Below are 21,438 nucleotides of genomic sequence, written 5' to 3' on the forward strand. Positions count from 1 at the left end.
AAGGGATTGTGTGAAAACTAGAGAAAAAAATTCCTTTATATTGTACATGGGAGAATATAGCAAAAAATATCTTTAGGTTTATTTTAAAGTATTTTTTATCGTAAATGGAAAAGGTGTATTTACACAGTAATAAACTTACTTACATTGAAACTTAAAAAAACAAAAAGAGCAATGTTTCATTGTTTGTTATATTTGATGTTTTATATTTACTGTAAATAAATTGACACATTTTTGATATAGCACACATTTGACAATGTTAAGGTACAAAGTGTCCTGTCACTGTAGTGCTTCCTTCATGGATTAGATTTGTACCTTTGATGAAGATACAATATTGTATCTGCAGGTTTTAAAAACCAAAGGTACATTTTGGTTTCCCATGCTAAAAATCATGTCCTTAAATGTACAAACTGCAATGGTACAAATTTGTTTCTTTGTCTCAAGGTATAATTCTGTTCCATAAAAAGGTACTGCCCCAGTACAAGGGTTTGTACCTTCTTTAGGACAACATTGCGCCATTTTTTTTCTGAGAGTGTAGGGCACAGCTGGATATGCACATGAAACAAGAATCACAATAAACTCATATGATCAGGGATAATCAAAACTCAGCCAGATCTGTGCAGCCTCTACTTACTTGATTTGACAGAGTTGTTGTTCGTTGTCAGCTCTTTCTCGTTCTACTGAGGATAGCTGAAGGGACAAAGCAGTTGAGCGGCTCTGAGCCTCTAGCAAATCCTGTCTGCTTCTGAACACTTCCTCTTCCAAATTCTGAAACAAGACATTGAATATTTATTGGCAGCACAGTCAATGACATGACATTTGTTTCACAGTCTACTCATTATTTTTAAATCCATTAGAAACACATACAAACACATTAAACATGCTTCTCTGATAACTTTTTTAAATTTCTGAATTGAAATTTATGATTAAAAAATTATCATGAAAGTCCCTAAAGCTGCTCCATCCATGTTTTTTATTATACTTTTTCACTTCTCATTAACACATTTAAATCTTCAAGCTGCCATATCAAAATTATGTGATATGAAGGACAAAGATTTAAAGAGGCGGCATAGCAAGGAAAACAAAGAACATGAAATTACATCACAGAAAGTACCCCTGAAGATATACTGTTCATATTAAAGTCAACATTTTGCATCAATGCTTAGTTTGTGTGGGTAGTAAAATATAGGGTGCAAGAAATTGATGAATATAAAACTCAAGATTTAAAAAAAGTTTTTAAAGCATTTCTTAAAAAAAATATCAAAGTCCTACCCCTTACATCTATAGTGACGTTTTGGATCACCTGCTTCATCTTTTATGAATGGTGAAAATGTTGTCTAAAAACCAGGGGCTATTAGTGTTTAAGCTTTTCTTATGTGTTTAATACAAGCTGTTCTCAGTCGAAACAGAGGGTCTTGTTCATGACGATTCACATTTGTACACACATCCAAACGTCTCAGAAAAATGTAAGCTAATACACTACATTAGGGATTCTTAAGCTCATTCTAATGTCAGTGATTTTGGAGTATTCAAAATGAGCAGCCATGTGCACAAGACTGCATAAAAGCCATCCACAACCATCTCCATAACAAAACTTTTTTGCTGCTCTCTACAGACATGCTCTCATCAGTTCCTGAAATCGTGTTATTCTCAAACAACATTTGAACAAATAATGTACTAATATAACATACTATTAAATTATTTGTATATATAACACATACAAAATGAATCATGATACTTTAAAGGGGTGATCCACAGTGTATTTTTAAGGCTTGGTTGTGTATACTGTATAAGGGCGTACTCACACTATGCTATCCGAACCGTGGCTAGGCCCATTTCCCGGATTGTTTGAGAAGTGTGAGTGCTCTGAATCGGGCTCAGGCGCGGTTCACTTGGCCAGCCCTGGCCCGGTTGGAAAAGGTGTGCCAGAGCACGGTTCACTTAGGCTCAGGCAGTACACTTATAGTGTGAGTGCAAAGCGCACCTCAAACTGAAGACAAGATGTGACCAGGCCCGAAAGTAATGTGTGTGCGGGCCATCAGTGGGAAACGGGAGGGGGGACAAGCCCAGTTCAAGGCAACTGTACATAGTGTGTGCACGCCCTAAAATACAAAGCAATGTGTGAAAACGGCTGACATATTTTCTAGTTCCTCTGAAAGGCCCGCCCTCAAGAGGCCTTGATTGGTCATCTAACATAATGTGCTGTGATTCCCTAATTGGCTCTGTCACGCCCCTACAAGCATGCGCTTTTGCGCTGTATGAACAGTCAGTTAGAGCAGCTGTTAGTAGCATTAGATTCCTAAATCAGACAGAAAATGAAGAGCACACAACTGAACCTCATGTCTGCTCTTCAAAATAAAATCTGACAAGTGTATTCCCATATGACCGGAATAAGCATCTGTAAGTAATATGAAATGTTCTCATATCTTTTGCAAGTTTGTTATTTGAGATGTAAAACGCAGGGAAAGTGGCCGCACAGAAAGACACTGAATGCATCCGCATAGAAAGACACTGCATGCACTGCTGAAGATTGTGGGTGTTTACAGCAGTAACTGATAAATATGAATTTGTAGCTAAATAGTTAGTGGTGCCAAACAGCATCCTTGTTTTTGTCCTCACTACAACATTTTGTTAATGCTAGAAACTGTGCATGTAATAGATCAATCTTAAAGGGTCACGAAACACCGAAACAAATTTTTTGAGCTGTTGACAGTCGTACATGTGTCCCACACTGTTAAAAACACTATTAGGACACATATATCTCACTAAAAAGTGAAAATTGGTAGTTTTTGCGTTATTTCGAGCAAATTCATACTTCATACGAATTTTTGAAGCTGCGTCACGGCCATGAGATCATAGTGTGTATTCCAGCGTGTAGACTGGGCGACTGTACCTGGGTGTACCGTATTACGTGTCTGAGTGTGCTGCATTAATGCATGAGTAAGACTTGATTCAAACCAATCAGCGTGCTCTATTGTGCAACTTCATTAATATTCATTAATGTTACAGTGTAGACGGCAACACAGCAAAGACACCATATTGTGTTGGCAAAACAAGCGTGCAGTGTTGCTTTCCTAGAAGTGAAGTTTTGTTTTCATTTTCTCTCTGTGAGAGCGCAGCTGGAATCACGCGTGGATTACAGTGTATGCGATGCGACGCGTGACAACAATAACTTACGTGTCTAAGGAACATTGTTTACCCGAGACTTTCTCTTCTGCAAATGGAGATCCAGATTCGCTTCTCTTCTCCTCTTAATAAAGACGCGGTTCTAGTTGCTGTGGATTGTCCTGTCTCTACAGATTTGGTAAGTATCGAACTAACTATTGCACCAAGTGTAGGATTTTCACAGCATTTTGTGACCGGAATAACACACGCGGCTCACCCGCCGAGTGCATCTAAGTTACAGAGAAATGTAGAGTAAATTTTTTTCTCTCATTCGCCGTGTGGTATCAAACATTGCATGAAAAATACACGCTTACAGCAGTTCCTCGAATCAAATATCTCGTTTGTCACGAGGGGCACGAATGAATTCCCTGAATGAAAGTGCCAAACTGCAGTTAAAGTCCGACCATTTAATAATTTGATTACAGATGTCCATGTAAACACAGTCACTTTCTCCCCTGTGTGTGTGTGTGTGTGTGTGTGTGTGTGTGTGTGTGTGTGTGTGTGTGTGTGTGTGTGTGCGTGCGTGTGTGTGTGTGTGTGCGTTTTGACTCTGAAACTCAGCGCGTGGTCAAATAGACACTCCCACACCATCCCTCTTTTGCTTCTCCGACACTCTCCCCTAAACAGAGCTGGACAAGCCCACTTTTCTGGCTTTTTCCAAAGTAGAGGTGTGAGAACACCCTGCTGAAACGAGGGGGTTTTTATGGCCCTTTAACTTTTAAATAAAAATACTTACAGGTTGTGGCTCACAATCCACAGCTTTGTTAAAAACAGGAGTTTTAGCCAAATCCAGCACTGAACTGGGAGAGATTCTCCCCTTTGTCAAATGCTAACTATAACTTTTTTATAATTACCTGGAACATGAATAAAATAATAAGCTAAATTGGCAGTAGTGTATTTGTGTAAATGTGAGAATGTATGGGTGTTTCCCAGTACTGGGTTGCAGCTGGAATGGCATCTGCTGCCTAAAACATATGCTAGATGAGTTGGCGGTTCATTCCAATGTGGCAACCCCTGACGAATAAAAGGACTAAGCCGAAGGAAAATGGACGAATGAATGAATAACCTGTGCTATGGTTGGTTGCATTTTAGCTTACCATCAAAACACATTTTAGATTAGATAATTTACAACAATTATGTGGTTTTAAACCTCTATGAGATTTTTTTTCCCGTTGAACACAAAATATATTTCGAGGGAAAGAAAAAGACTATGGAAGTCAATGGGTCCGAGCAACCAGCATTTTTACAAATATCTTCTTTTGTGTTAGAGAATAGAAGAATGAAACTTAAATAGGTTCTGAACAAGAGAAGGGTGAGTAAATGATGACCGGATTTTAATTTTAGACTGAATGTTTTGCACAATATATACAGTTTAATGCCTTTTTACATTTCCTGAATCGTGTATTAAAGAAATTTTATCTAAACAGTCTACCTTATTCCCCATTTTGAATTCTGTATGTTTGCTGCTATTATTAGATATGTGTAACAAAATAGGAGATGAATAAATGGTTTGACCTTTCTAACGATGTATTGTTTCTCAAGATTATATTTGTTAAGTACATTTATTGCACACAAACTTTGATTTTTTGTTTTCTTTATTTTTCATGGACCCATCTTACAGGGGGCACAAACTAATAAGAAACAAAAGAAAGACAACAGAAGAGAAATAAAACACAAGCAACTAAAGCGGGAAGCCTATCAGCAGCATATCACAGGAGCTGATGGAGATAATGAGAAGCAAACAGATGCCGAGCATCAAACGCTCAGGCCATGGAGAGCACGGCCAGTCCTCATTAAAAACTAGCCAGCGCTGACAGGGGCACAGAGAGAGACAGAGAACGCAGGAGGAAAGGGGACAGAGTCCGAGCACCACTACAGTCTAATTTAATTGGACTAGTTAGAGTTTAAGGTCCGCACAGACCTGCCTCTGCCCTTCCCCACGGAGAGTAATGAACACAAATCTGTATGTAAAGCAGGTAATCACACAGGTGCTTGAGTGACACTCAACCCAAGAGGACACAAGCCCTATTAAACATACACAAATGCCGAACGAGGCCCTATGGAACATGCTAACAACAGCTCCGTCTGTAGTAGGTCATTATAGCCGGAGTCACTAAGCACCGCGACAGCAGGCAGGGCTGATTCGGGGCCACATGTAAAACACCTCTGGTCACGATGCACAGGGTACACTGCCGCTGTTGCATGGGGAAAGGAAAAATTGGGCCCACCATGTTAACCCAGCAAGTCATTATTTCGCCCCCCCTCTGAACATATCTATCAATATTTAACATTTGTGCATTGTGAGACAAGTTCATTTACATGAACCCGCTTAGAGAGAAGAAGCGGGGGACCTTACCTTGACTCTGGAACTGCTGACGGCCTCTTGGTCCCGCAATCTCTCCAGCTCTGCCTGAGAGGCCGAGTGCTGAGCATCTAATTGTTGCCTGGCTTCCTGTAGGGCACGCCTGCCCTCCTCCTCACACTCCTGCGCTTGCCTCCTCGCTTCCTGCCGGGAAAAAGAGAGAGCGAGAGATGGCCGCGGCGCCGGGATGAAAGGGCAGCGGAGCGGGCAGGGCCAGAGAGAGAAGTCTGGAGCTCACCTGCGTTGGCAGGGCGAGCTGAAGCCCACGCAGGTAGCCCGGCACTGGGGCCATCTTTAGCTCTAATGACAGCTCTAATGAGAATAGCTCCACTACAGGCCCATTAGTCCTACCAGCCTGCCTTTGATGCTGATCTCTCGCTCCTTTCTCTCTTTCTTTCTTTTTTTTTTTGCCCGCACTATCCTTCCCTCCCTTTGCTAAGAGAGACCCAGCAAAGACACATCCTCCCCAGATCTTCACTTTATCAATTAATCATGCCAGTCCCATCAGAAGGTAATTAAGGAGAAGCCACATCACATACACATACACTTTCCTTCTGCTCGGCCATCATTAAGTATTTATTGAGAAAGTTAGCTGCTTTTCCAAGCTCCACTGTCACTAGCACAAACCCCCACCCCCGCCACCCTCTGCCCCCGACCCGGGATTTTGAGGGCCTTAGGCGATTGCCTCCAGGGGCTTGTCAGTTTTTTTTCCTCCCTCTCTTCCCGTTGTCACAGGCGCAGAGGCAGCGCTTTAAAAGTGGTGCCAGTGGAAATTTGTCCAAACCTTAAGTTGTCGACTCTTATTCCCCAGTCTGTGCTGCAGAGCTGCCAGTTCTTTCTTCATTAGAGTGCACTCCTCTTCACTGCCACGCAACTGCTGGACTCGCTTGTTTATCTCCTGCTCTTCTGCCGTCACTTTCTGTTTAAAGAGCCACACAAGTGATAGTGAGAGACAGCCGTTAGTCAAAAGCAATCTGGGTATGAGTGCTTAAAGCACTGCGTGTTAGATTTCATTAATAGTTTCTGTAATGGGGTCAGCAGTTAGTGTGATACAGAGATGGGAAAGCATGTCACAGGAGTTTTGTCCCATAGTGCTAAACGCTTGCAAGTTGGATACAGGTTACATGTCCAAAGAATTAGCAGCGCTGCGCTGTGACGTGTCAGCGGGACATGATGAAGCTAAAAGTATGCTTTAGATGTTCACTTGCCACTATGTCTCACATACAGTGCACATATCTCAGTTTATTTCACACAAGCAGATTGCGTGAGCAGACATTTTGTCCAGGACTGTAAATAGCTGAATAAATAATAATAATAATAATAATAATAATAATAATAATAATAATAAAAGATCCAACAAGATATAGAAAATACACTTCTTGATTTATATGGATACTTGTTTGTGATGTTTTTTTTTTTTTTTTTTTGAAAATTAGTTTTTATAGAAATCTCTCCTGTTTTTTGACATATTTCTATATTTCTGTTAAAAGACTAAATCGGCACGAGTGCTTAATACATTATTGCACACTTACAAGTAAACTACTATTTTAAGGACTGTTCTATGCTCAGTGCAAAGATTCAATTTTGCCCAGTTATGCCTCAACCATCTCTGATATTGCGATAATGCACTCCTATCACTAACACACTAACTGGTTGTGTCGACTCAACGCTGATATCTCAAAAAATAACCCTGAGCTGTGGGAGGCAATTAATTGCCATGTTGGGGGAAATCACTTGAATCTTTCTAGATAGAGAACTTATGTTCTGTCTGTGCACCATGCAAATGCAGGTTTTAATAGAGATTTATAGCACAAGTGAAGCTCAATTCAAAGTGTTGATAATGAGGTAGGCAAGCACTGTTTTAACCCCAGTACTTCTCAATTGGTAGGAAAAGAGGTTTAAAGAAGTTAAGAGGTCTAGGACAGAGAGATTAGCATTAGAAATTCCCAGTGCAGTTCAAAAATGAAAGCTAATTATGTTACAAAAATGGAAGAAGAGGGGTAATGGAAGGGGGAGGGGTGGAAGGAAAGCTGGTCAAAGTTACTGTGGAAATGCAGAGATGAGATGAGGATTCAGCAGACCATCACACGGCCAAGGAAGGAAAAAGCAATTAATCACATTTGGGCTCATTTGGCGCAAATTTGGGATGAGACAAATGCCAGTGGTTTTGAGTGGTACCCAGAAATCTGACTATTAATGAGTTTCTCAAACAGGGCACAATGGCCGTCTTCCATTAACAGGCCACTGAAACTCAAACCTGGCAAAAGAAAAGACTCATTACAAACTGTAACTTATTTTTCTAATATCCTAATGTTATTGCATACTAAAACATCAGGAACTGCTGACCTGAGATATTAAAGCATAGAATGGTTTTTCCTGACAGTCAAAATACAGTCGACAATCTATTTTAAATGGTAAATTACGTATCTATACTGGCACAAGATTATGCAACTGTAGAAACAATGCATCAATTACAATTTAGGTAATAAGGATTTGTGTGAAGTCAGTGTTAGTGTTTCAATTGCTACAGAAGAGGTCTTGTAATAATAGGAATAGCATTGTTAAAGGTCCATATAAAATCCTGATAAACCTAAGCATAGCAGAGTAAAAAGAGTTCAGTAAATGGAAATGGCATACTTTAAGCCTCAAATGCCACTGTTTTTTTGTTTTCATATAAATCCTGTAAGTGTAAAATACTGGTGCAAAAAAAAAAAAAACAATCAGAACAAAACGCTGACTGTTATGTTGCACATAGAATCATTAATATGCACATTTTAAGCTGCATTTGATTGGCCACTGCGTTTCCTAGTGAGATTACAAAATGGCAAAGGCAGAGAGAAACTGCGTCGCCATTCACAATATTGCAAATAAAGAGAGAAATAAATGTGTAAATGTGTTATAAATAATAATATAATAATAATATATAATAATAATATAGTAAATAATATATAATAATATTAACTATAATAATAAACTTAGTTTTATATAACGCCTTTAAAAGTAGCATCTTAAAACACTTTACAAACATATAAAATGTGCAGCAGTACAAGATACAAGGATGAAAGCAAAAAATAAAAATAAAAAATATATCTAAAATATATATATTAAAAAAAAAAAAAAATATATATATATATATATATATATATATATATATATATATATATATATATATATATATATATATATATATATATATATATATACACACATAAAATAGTAACAATAGTACTATACCTAAAAATCAAATATAAATCAAATCAATGCTACCCTAAATAAAAAGCACATTTTAAGAGACGATTTCACAATACTCAGGGATTCTGCATTACGAATATCAGATGGTCAAAGAGTTCCACAAAACAGGTGACAACGAAGAGAGTGCCCGGTCTCCCATAGATTTTAGCTGCGTTGACTGAGCATGAGTCGAGCATAAAGCTTGTCTTGGAGTGTATGGAATTAAAATCTCAGATAAATATTGTGGTGCTGAAGCACTCAAGGCCTTGTACAGTACGCTAACATGAGGAATTTAAAATCAATTTGAAAACTGACAGGAAGCCAGTGCAGTTTAACAACTTCTGTTTATTGTTACATGTCTTTTTTTAGCCATTTTAAATATGATATAATTTTTAAGTTTTAATTTTCTAATAATTTCAGCCAAAGTTTGAAGGCCCTTTAAATGATATGTTCATGTTCAACTATTAATACCGGCTTATCTTTATCTAAACGAAAATGTGGAATTTAACTTAAACAGTTTAAACCCATATTCCTGACAAAGTAAGCAGATCTCTGAATTGTTGTTTATTCATCATTACGGGAAGCACCACCTCAAAGTGGCTGAGTGTACTAGCATTGAAGCAGTAAACGAACACAGTACAAGACTGTGATAAATAAATTCAGTTCATTACATTTAAATAAATCTTTACAGTTAAATAAGTATTGATTCCAGAGTATCAATAAATGTCTTGTGGCTGGAAATATTGGCATAAGCATGTTTTGTCCCATCCCTGGTGTTCAATGCACATTTATGGTATCATTTAACTCAGCTCTTACTGCGACTTTTCTTAAAGGGGTGGTCCAGAGTGTATTTTTAAGGCTTGGTTATGTTTATAAGATGCAAAGAAATGTGGGGTCATACTTCATTTGTAAAAAAAAAAAAAATCACGTAATTTTTTTCATATATTGTACTTTAATTATATATAGCTACTCAGCTAACATGAAAACGACTGCCATATTACCTTGTTCCTCTAAAAGTCCCACCCTCAAGAGACTCTGATTGCTCAGCTACCACAATGTGCTGTAATTTGTGGATCGGCTCCATGTTACCAGGAAAAGCATCACACTTCTAATAACACATGCTTTTGCGCTGAGAAAATACTGTCAGTCAGAGTAGCTGTTTGCCGTATCATTTTGAGCCTAAACCAGACAGAAAATGAAGAGCACACAGCTGAATCTCATGCCTGCTTTTTAAAATAACATCTGACGAGTGTCTTTTACATATATTCGGAATAAGCATGTGTAAGTTATTTGAAATGTTTACATATCTTTGCAAATTTGTTATCTGAGATGTTCAAATTAGGTTATTCCGGTGGTTTAAAGATGGCTCACTCACCCCTAGCAAATGCAAACCCCTCTAACACATACTGCATTGATTTATTAATTAAGTTAAATTGTTTACTAATATCTACATAGTAGGTACAGGGGTTGGACAATGAAATTGAAACACCTGGTTTTAGACCACAATAAAGGGCCTCCATTTGTGGCCAATACAGCATCAATTCATCTTGGGAATGACATGCACAAGTCCTGCACAGTGGCCAGAGAAATTTTGAGCCACACCGTAACTCTCCTCACCATTAACTCTCCTGGATGTGGGAAAGACAGTGAAGGTAGACTCAACAGCTAACAATACATACTTCATATTGTCCCAAGCCCAAGATTTTTGCTGCTGGCACCATTGAAACTGATGTTTGGTACTGGCATGAGTGATTTGGCCATTTGGCCGTTTTGGTGGAAACGGGAAAGTTAAGGTGAACATTTAATTTTGCATTGAGTTATGTTTTTTGGATACAGACAGCATCCTCCTGCATCCACAGTTACTCCTGTTGGATGTTGTTCTTCCTTCTTGGTGGTATGCTGACATTAGTCTAAATATCGTGGCTCTTGATACATCATAAAGACTTGCTGTCTTGGTCCCAGATGCTCCAGCAAGATGTGCACCAACAATTTGTCCCCTTTAAAAGTCTGATATGTCACCTATAATGTTGTGTGCATTGAAACATTTTAAGCCATACTGTGCTATTACTCTACTATTTAAACCTTCACACTCAGCTATTACTGGTGGACTGTGCAATCAGTAAAGATTGGCCACCAGGCTAGTTATATTTAGCCTTGAAACCTCAATACTAAATTGGAAAGTGTTTTAATTTTATTGTCCAACCCTTGTATATGGCTTAGGTATGTTCAAAACATCTCCAGAAATGTTTTTTATATAATCATTTATTACACCATAAAATACCCTTAAAATCAGAAGGACCTTGATGACCATATTTGTAAGGTTGTAAAAATTAATAAGCTCTGCTCTCCACTCCTCTTTAATGCTCTCTCTCACTCACTCAAACATGTGCTAAATAAAAAAAAATTAACAAAGGGAGTAGATGTCTTGTTAAATTCAATTCAAATTTGTATGGCTCTTTTACAATGTAGATTGTGTCAAAGCAGCTTCACGTAGAAGATTTTAGTGAATTGAAACAGTCAGTTCAGTTTTAGAGTTTAAGTTCAGTTCAGGTTAGTTTAGTGTGGTTTAATATTCACTGCTGAGAGTCCAAACACTGAAGAATGATCCATGAATGTGCAGCTCTACAAGTCCCGAACTATGCAAGCCAGTGGCGACAGCGGCGAGGAAAAATCTTTACCAATTATCAAGTAAAGGATAAAAACCTTGAGGGAAACCAGGCTCAGTTGGGAACAACCTATTCTCCTATGGCCAAATGTCTTGTGCCGAGCTACAGTCTAGGCGCTGGAGGCTGGAGAATGCTGGACGTCAGCGAGGACTCGTCTGTCACTGGAGTCTCACAAGAATCAAATGCATGTTCTCTTCTCTACTCCTCCATGACCACCAAAGCAGCTGCTCGGGATACAGCCTGGTCCAAGATTGTGGAAATCTTGGGATCATCTAAAGATTTTTAACTAACATAGTGGAGAGGTCTAGCTTTTTTCGCTTGTAGCAAGTTGGTTATCAAACATAAACCACCAGAGTAACCTAATTTCTGTTCTGATAGCGCTGGATTTCACCAGGGTTTTACACTTGCAGAATTTACATAAGAACGAAGAATCAATGGTCTTTGAGGTTCATGGTATAGCCATTAACTCTTATTATTTAACTATGCCTAGGTATACTCAGATTTTCTTTATATATTTAACAAGGCATCTAATCAATTAAAAGCAACAATTTGACAAATTAAGTATGATTATTTTGTACACATATTTCAGAGTACATCATGTGTGTGTTTGTGTGAGAGAAAAAGAGGTACTGAAACAAGCTGAGGAGCATTACAGAAAAACTCTTTAATATTCACAACCATTCCAAATATGGTAAAACTGAGCATTTCATTCTAGGTGTTATTCCCTAGGTTATAAATAAGCATATTAAACGTTTTGTGAAGAATTTGTAAACTCAGCCAAGCCACATACAGTACCCACTAAGTAGATTTCAGAAAACAAACAAATTCCTTGGTTTATTTGTCCAGATGGTTCGGAGATCTTAATTTTACATTTAAAATAAATGATGGATGTTTTTCAATTTCTACGTTCAACTATGGTATACAAACTTCTTTCAATCGGGCTGTGCTATTCAGCACTACAGATGAAGAGTACTTTGATTTTGAATATAACATCATCAACGACATGCAGAACCATCTGACATTTATGACAAACCAAATCCTATGAAAATTGATTGGAAGGGACTGTTACAGCCTGCTGCATAGCACATCTGTCAGTTCACTTCCTTGCAATTACAAGCAGATCTTGACCTTTCCAATATGGCAGACACGTAGACATATCACTTTAATTAGCAATAGTTGCTAATGTGCCATCTAGCTATTCCTACCTATGGTGCTGCCAAACGAAATGCGAACTCCTGCTATAAAAAAACAACACATCGGCCTATGATTAATAATGCTGTCACGATGGCGGAACCGTGGCGTGGCGTAGTGTTTAGCAGGTTCGAGTTTGGTTTGATATTGGTTGTCAAGCCATGGCTAATCTTATTTACAAAAACGAGGAGTATGCGTGGACACGTTTGACGGACTCACTGCTGGTGAAGAGACAGAACAGCTAATGAAGCCGACTGACAGATGTTTCATTAAGGGGCATGATTAAAGGTGAATTAACAACACGGCTTCATCATTAGCTGTCATCCAAGCAGATCTATCAAGCAGTCAGAGACGCTCATTAAAAAAAAGGAGAGACGAAGGTTTCTCAGACCGCATGTGCATGCCTGCACACCTGTGGCTGTGGTGTAGTTTAAGTTGTAAAGCTCTCACAGTACCTGCTCCAGCTCTTGGATCCTGTAGTCTTTTGCTTGAAGGATCTCCAGAACTTTTCTGTCCTTGTTCTCAGCCTTCTGCTTCTCTCTAGTACAGCACAGATTGAACAAAAGAGCAAAATTAGAGGCGCAGGCAGCCACAGTAACAGAATACAGAAGAGGGCAAACCGATCCACTGGCCTCAGCGAACACTGCAGCCATTCGCATTTGAAAATCTATTTGGGGTGATGCAATGTTGATGCTCTGTTAGGAGATAAAACACTGTAGGATAGACTGGATGCTGTGGGAGAAAAAACAGGCAAAATTGCCTTTCAACCACTCAGCGCGTTCTCTAAGCTTATACCACAGAGGGTCAACAGGGAATGATGGGATATAACTCCAGTCTCCAGGTATCAGTAATTATCAGGATATCAAAACAGGAACACTACTCACTAGGGAACACAAACACTCCTTTCCTTTCAGCATCTAACCCTCTTTAGTGGGTGTTTGGGGGGAAAAGACAAAAGAATCACAATTGGGGCAAGTTTGTTTGAACAGCCGCCACTCACCTGGGATCCTTCTTTCCCTGGTTCACTTTTTCAATCTCTTCCACCCTTTCTCATTCCATCTCTCCCTGAGGACATCTGACATGATACAGCTCTCCTCAGAGTACACTGTTGCCTTGAAGCTTGGTGATGTTAACCATATCCCAAGCCAAAACGTTCGCTCGCTACCAGGCCGTCCACAATTCCCAGAAGCCTGTGTGCTGTACGGAGCCAGCGCAATTATCATGTCGATCTCCCGGGTGGCGCTATGCTGATATATGCACACGGCCTCAGGTGCGAGTTGCCAGCTCTTTGAGGAGCAGCTCGGTTTGTTGGCTGCGCCTGAGGAAGGAGCTTGTGAGTGATATGGGAGCATGTAGCCTATCTGCCGCTCTTTTATTTATCATTGCTTCAAGTGTCAAGGAACACACTTTCTGAGATCCAGATTTCGGTCACAAAAGTTCTCCTTATCGCTGACCTCGCATCAGGTAGTCGAAAGAATCATTTTATATTTATCCAAATAAATTCATTACCGTTCTTTTTTCAGCATCAATTCAGTCAATTTAAAACTATTTTAAAAGATTTAAATATATATTTATATTTAGTAATATTTATTCTCTTCTCTATTTAAGCAAAACATTCTTTGTGAAAAGACTTTAATTTTGTTAACAAGGTTTGGACATTTTAATGACTCTTTCAATTGCTATTGCTATTTGGTAACAGACAGGGCAACTAAATTAAACTGAAATGAATCTGACACTGAACGAAAAATGAAATCACAGTCAATGTTGTTCCTTTGAGTAATTTGTTTAAGCAATAGACGTCATTGAAAAACAAGTGTAAATATTCCAAAGAAAGAAAATATGAAAAATAATTGATCAACAGAGGAAACCGTGGAAAATGAATGCACTTTTGGCAAAATTCCTTCAAGACTATTGTTGGTTAAATAAATGAATATAGAAGTGACAGCTAAAACTTAAAAAAATATATACTATAATATAACAAATTTAGCTCAGAGTAACTTTTTCATCAATGCAAAAAATGAGTGAGTGTAGAACATGTTAAGTTGGAGCATTTAGTCTGATCAACTTAAAAAAATCAAGTTTCATCAACTTAAAACAATATCCAGGTTTGGTAGTGAGAGTCCAGGAATGATTCAGAATAATTTAGGATTATTTAAGCATGAATATGGCAACCAATATTTGTTATTAATACACAATTAACGTTTTAGCATTAAATTCATTTATTCATTCATTTTACTTCAGCTTAGTCCCTGATTTAAAAGAGGTCGTCATAGCGGAATGAACTGCCGACTTATCAGGCATATTTTTTTATAAAGCAGATGCCCTTTCAGCTGCAACCCAATACTGGGTAACACCCATCCACTCTCACATTCACACATACACTACTCCCAATTTAATTTATTCAATTCACCTATAAGCATGTCTTTGGGTTATTAAGATTTGTTATTAATGCATAATCAAGCATTATGTTCATTATTCATTTATTTTTTCTTTGGCTTAGTCCCTGATTTATCAGAGGTCGTCACAGCGAGATGAACTGCCAGCTACTCTGGCATGTTTCATGCAGCAGATGCCCTTCTAGCTGCAAACACCCATACAATCTCATACACTACAACCACTTAAGTTCATTCAATTCACCAATATCGAAACCCAGAGGAAACTTGAATACAAACTCCACACAGATATGCCACGTGGACCAGCCGGACTCAAACCAGCAACCTTCTTGCTGTGAGCTGACAGTGCCGCCCCTCAAGCTGCCTTTCATTTTAATTTCGCCACACTTATAACTTGCTTCAGCGAACTAAAGTAACATTTTCAGTTTGCTAAAAAAACTAAGTAACATTTTGTAAACAACTAGAGAGTAATATCAGTGTTTATATTAATTTAAAATGCAAGCAGACTGAACATGAAGTTTTAAAAAAGACTTCATAGAACTTATATTGTGTATGATCAAAGAACAGACCTTTAACTTTAATTAAGTTGATCCAATTTTTTCCATAAGTTCAGCAAGCTCAAAAAAGCCCTGAAGCTGGTTGCCTCAAGTATTTGAGTTTTTTTTTTTTTACACTTTTTTAACAGTGTGCCAGTTGTCTCAATTTCCTCTTGAGTGTCGAATTTTGCTTTATCTGCTTAACATCATCAAGACTTCTAAAAGAAGGAATGACAATGGCAATCATTCGGCATTGCGAATTTGATCTCTTTTTTTTCTCCTTTCAACACATTCCCATGCCACTCTTTGAGGGTCATAAGTCATGTTAAATCTAGTGTATATCCCTCAAAGAGGAGTTTTTTCAGCGTTTAGATGAGAAGAGAGAGAGAAAGTCTGTGCGGAGGATAAGAGGGTTTAGATCATCATCTGCTCTCAGGTTCTCTCATAACTGTGTTCAACGGCGCAGCCACCCAACACACACCCCTGCAGAACCGCTGCAATGTGTGTTCACAAATCAGGGATTTCGTGTGGCAGAAACAGCATTTATTTCAAGTCAAGAAACGAAACAGCATAATAATTCAATAGTAGAAAAGAACTGGGAAAATCCTTGGAAAGGATTTGCTATTGTGTCCATGTGACTTTATAATGTGACTCACCTTTCCACAGCAAGACTCACAGCCTGGGTGAGATCAGGACTGGCCACCTGAAGCCGCTTCCAAAGTGACCACACAAACTCCTTGTCTGCCTGTTAGAAGCAAATATAACAGCAAAGCATTGACTTAATCAGCTATAGTGTTTTTATTTATATTTTCAAATGTTTCCCACATATATGCACAGTACATGGTCAAGGATATGCATTATTAGTGTTATTATTATTGACAAATCAACCAATTTATGAAAATTACATGATACTATATTGTGCATGTTTATTATTTTCTGTATCAAAATTCTGTCTCTAACATTTATATAATTAATTTCGTGGCCACAGAATATAAACTGTCCAAAGTCAATTATAAAGACAGTGTCATCATAATAATACAATTCTTGAAAAGACCAATAGATGGACATAATTGTTTCCCCTTTTGTATGTTTCATTACAGGTTTAAATATTACATGTTATTAAACATTTGTAGTTTTGAACCGACTGATAATGATTGGAATATGGAGGCTAAAGTATGTGGACTTCTGGGTTAACCATACTAGACATTATATTACTGATACATAAATCTGCATTTGTTTTAATATGCACATTTTTAAGTTGTATTATGCCTGTGTGGAACCTTTCTGTAAATGTGGAACATTCTGTAAATAAAAGAAAGAAAGAAAGAAAGAAAGAAAGAAAGAAAGAAAGAAAGAAAGAAAGAAAGAAAGAAAGAAAGAAAGAAAGAAAGAAATCTGGACTGACTAGTCGCATAAAGAAGAAAGTGGCAACAGAGAGGCACATGCTTACAATTCAAAGTGTCTTCGGGAGGAAAAAAATGGCTTTCAAAGATTTTTAAGCTACATTACATTTAATGAGAAACATCTAAAAACTACATTTTCTGACATTAATAAAAAAAAACTGAATTATACCAGATCAACTTAATATAAAATTATCTGTTAAATTATGTCCACATCATTATAAGATTAAAGTCATAAATCCCTGTAGAATCTGCTGGTGTCCAATTAGTACATGAATTTTAAACCCTATTCAAAAGTGTCTAATTAATTATTTACTAAATGGTGCAGGCAGACCTTGATAGACCATAGGCTAAACATACAAAGTAGCGCGTGCGAGAGAGAGAGACTGCGCAAATGAATAGAAATAGAGATCTCACTGTTCCCAGTCTTCATTGTGTATAATGACAAATTAAGAAAAGTCCTCCATCAAATAGGTGGTCTGTTCACAAGAACTTAAGCTCACTACATCAGAAGATTGAGCAACTCCTGCACATTACAGGGATTTTCTCATGGAATGGAAGGTGTTTGATATGTTGAAAGGCAGTCGTATTGATGAATTATTTATCTCATACAGCAGGCCATGAATGCCCACTGGATGAGTGCACTCTCTGAATGTTGCTATTTATACAAATATTAATAAAGTAAAACTGCCTCCCTGATAATTCTCAGGTCCACTAGAAACATTTTGCCGTTAATGGCAGTCGATGGATGGGCACTGCACACCTTCTATAGAAATGAGACGTGATGCTTTATACATACACACTTGTCATTAGAAGTGGAAAGGAGAAAAATCAATTGTGAACCGCAGGCAAGTAGAAAAATGCTAGATGGAGCCAGTCGACATCCACTGATGATGTAAACCTATTGTAGGTCAGCGCAAGTCTTATACTGTTGTATAGTAAGCAAAGGCTACCTACTGAGTATCTGAAGGCTCTTCTCAATTAGTAACAAGTGTCTTATTGATGTCCTGGAGTATGCTATATGCTAAAAAAATCTGTTAGCTTTTAATTATTAAAAGTCTAACACTGTTGACAATGCAGGTATTTGTTTTTAGGCACCACCTGGTGGGGATTTAACAGTATGCAGGATGCATGAGTCACATCAGTTTAGTGTTTAATTCTGTGAAAGCATATCAGATGGACCTTGGATTCTCTTTGTACGGTTTTGATGCGATTAACTGCGGAAGCTTTTATTACGGTATGCGGTACTATCACAATGGTGAAATAAGCTGCAGAAAAAAGTTAGGCTTTACTTCTACATACATATTCAGAGCAAATAAATGTTTTAAACAAATTCAAAAAGTACAAAATGGATTTACAGTTACTATTTTAATAGAACAAAAATACAATTGTTAACTTTATTTAATGATTTTGACTTGTATTATGTCCATGATTTAAATGGGTTATTAGGCATTAACTAGAAAATTTACATCAGCTTAGATTGATAAAAGCTTTTGTAGTAATTTAATTTAATTAAATTAACTACTGTTGTAAAGTGTTACTTATTGTAAAGTGCTAGCGTGCAATAGACTATGAATAGTCACTTTATCATTTTCAATCAATATAGCACATAGCAGGCCAGATTAGCATGTGAAATTGTTAATGTCTGAACTATTAAGCTAAACAATTAAGAACATCACTGCATCACTCTCATTTTTTTTTTAAAAAAGCACTATAAAAGTATAAGCAACAACTAATTATTCATGGTATATTGAAGTGCCAAAAAAATTTAACATTTTGCTTGTTCATGATCACAATACATTGACACAAAAATGCTACAAATCTAAGAATATCTAAATAATTAGAAGACAGCAATAAGATATTCTATATATCATTGTGCAATTGTGTTAAGTATCTATACTTTATCTGAGCATGCTTATTTTGATAAATCTTTCTTTCCCTTATTTACAACACTGATTTCATAAGTCTGCAGAGAGCGAGAGAGCCATAATGCCATGATGACTAATTGTAGAATTTACATAATTTTAGGATTTATTATTGTAAATAAACATCATATTTAGTTCACAACAGGCATTCAGCTGCCGTAAAGGGCAAGCTGTTTGAGCCCATTGACATGTCCACATTTGTTACAATGTTACAGTAAGGCATATTAATGCCCATGCATCTTCATCGCTGCCATAGCAGATAGATATAAAAACTAATATGTAGGCCAACTTCACCTTACAGTAGCTACATGACAGGTTAGTATATTGTATGTTTCTAAAAACACATTTATGCATATGTTGTTTTTACTCAATTTGATGCTCATATACTACAGTAGGTTATATGGTATATTTTGTTACTTTTACAATTTAGCACACTTAGAAAAAAAATACTTTGAGAAGCATCATCACTAAAACCCTAAAATGAGATAAAAGAGATGAACTAGACAACTGAAAAAGAATTGATAAACGAATGGCATAATATACCTGGCACTGAGCAAGTTCTTCAGATAAACTCATCAGCTTTTCCTTAAGAAGTAAAACACGTTCATTGTCTTCGGAATCCATTGAGATCCTGACAGAAGACATATTTGTTATATACCTGTTATGACTAAATGTGTAAAGACAGACAGACAGACAGACAGACAGACAGACAGACAGACAGACAGACAGATAGATAGATAGATAGATAGATAGATAGATAGATAGATAGATAAGTTAGACAGACAGACAGACAGATAGACAGCATTCAAATCTTGACAGCACACGTAACGTTAAGTCTTAAATGATGACAGCTATACTAAAAATCGTGCCAATGAGTAAAAAAAAACAGTGAATAAATACAAACATAAAAACCCATAGGATTATTCTCCATCGATATTGTGTCAAAGCTCAATAAACTTACTCAATACAGCAATCGGACATAAAAGACACTAAAACGTATTACAACATATGACCGACTACATCTATATGGCATTAAACATCTTTAATAAGAAAGAAACAAAGAAGTCGTTAAACAAAATATTTAATAAACCAAAAGAATTGCTCATTTAAGTTAAATGTAGTTAGTGCGTTATGTCTGACCTGCAGCCGTGCGTCCTTGGATACGGCTGAAGTTTATCTAAAGTACTGATCTGCGATGTAAATAAAGCTCCGTTCTTGTCGCATCTGACAGCGTGTTTTCATCAGAGGTTTAAAAGAAAAAAAAAAAGATTAGACATACCTCGTAAAAGCGAAAACACGATCAAATGCCTTGTCTTTTTCAAATGCTCGCGCCAGTTCCGTGTTTTGGTACAGAGCTGTTTACCACACTTCACGACACCCTGAAGCGCTTTACGGTACGCCAGTCTCGACTATAGAGATCCCTAAGGCCATCATTCATTTAAATGTGGCTTTGTTGATATTTTTCGTGCTATCAGTACAATACACAGAACATGGTACTAATTAACAGAACTGTTGTAATTTATGTCAATAAGAGTCACCCTTTGCAGAACAAAGCAAACATTTTTTTAATTCCAACCACAGTAAAAGCTACAGAAACTGTAGCTACAGAATAATACTATATTAAATTAATGTAATTAATGCGAAATTCCTCTGTTCTTTCTTTCTTTTTTCTTTCTTTCTTTCTTTCTTTCTTTCTTTCTTTCTTTCTTTCTTTCTTTCTTACGTTCTTTCTTTCTTTCTTTCTTTCTTTCTTTCTTTCTTTCTTTCTTTCTTTCTTTTCCTCTACATCTATGGTAAAAATATTCAATCAATCAATCAATCAATCAATAAATCAATCAATCAATCAATCAATCAATCAATCAATCAATCAATCAATCAATCAATCAATCAATCAATTAATCGTTTTATTTATATTTTATAGCACTTTACTACAACCAAGGTAGACCAAATTGCTTTACACAAGTAAAAGCAAATTATACAACACAAGCACAACAAAAAAAAGCAGACAATGCAAAACAATACAAAAATATCAATAAAATACAAAAACTTTAAAACATAACAAAGTGTCAGTGGTATGCATTAAAACCCAATTTAAACATGTGGGTCTTAAGCTTAAAAAGTGGCAGGTCAGAGTTTAGGACTTGCCACTGCAAAAGAACAATCACCCCACTGCTTGTATCTTGACCGAGGGACTTGGTCAGCAATATAATATGCATAGAAAATATTAATATGTATTGCAAAATAAATGTAGGCTATGTGTATGTGTGTAGCTATTAATGCAGGATAGTAACTCCTCTGTAGCTAAGTGATAACACTTTACAATATGGCTGTTTTAATTAATTAAAGGGTTATTTATAGGGTTATTAAAAGTTATTTAAAGTTAACATGAATTAACATCAGGTGAGCAGGTATAAGGCCTACTATGTCGATGTTAATGTAACTAAACATATTAATGTGTCAATACATTAATTTACATAAACTACTGAAAACGATAATTCAGCATTACATAATCTTTGTTCATGTTATCTTACTTATATTCTAATGCACCACTTTACATTTAATATATTTAATT

At 37.0% G+C, this 21,438-nt stretch overlaps 1 protein-coding gene across 11 annotated transcripts in view; it reads right to left on the reverse strand.

The window, feature by feature from the left end:
• Positions 1-20,230, reverse strand: part of cntln (centlein, centrosomal protein) — a 188,491-nt gene extending 168,261 nt beyond the window's left edge. For 4 of the 11 annotated variants that reach the window (XM_073951811.1, XM_068221311.2, XM_068221310.2 and 1 more), the window contains exons 1-7: positions 20,146-20,230; positions 19,410-19,497; positions 16,198-16,286; positions 13,068-13,152; positions 6,309-6,443; positions 5,519-5,668; positions 632-765 (exon numbers count right to left, since the gene is read on the reverse strand). In XM_073951811.1, coding sequence (XP_073807912.1) covers positions 632-765; positions 5,519-5,668; positions 6,309-6,443; positions 13,068-13,152; positions 16,198-16,286; positions 19,410-19,490 — 674 coding nt within the window. In that variant the 5' untranslated portion in view covers positions 19,491-19,497; positions 20,146-20,230. Of the gene's footprint in view, positions 1-631; positions 766-5,518; positions 5,669-6,308; positions 6,444-13,067; positions 13,153-16,197; positions 16,287-19,409; positions 19,498-20,006 lie in introns of all 11 variants that reach the window. The other 7 variants (XM_073951812.1, XM_073951801.1, XM_073951788.1 and 4 more) reach the window with 2 other exon arrangements.
• Between the last annotated feature and the right edge of the window lie 1,208 nt (positions 20,231-21,438).

This window comes from Danio rerio, chromosome 1, assembly GCF_049306965.1.
Source record: "Danio rerio strain Tuebingen ecotype United States chromosome 1, GRCz12tu, whole genome shotgun sequence".
NCBI lineage: Eukaryota > Metazoa > Chordata > Actinopteri > Cypriniformes > Danionidae > Danio > Danio rerio.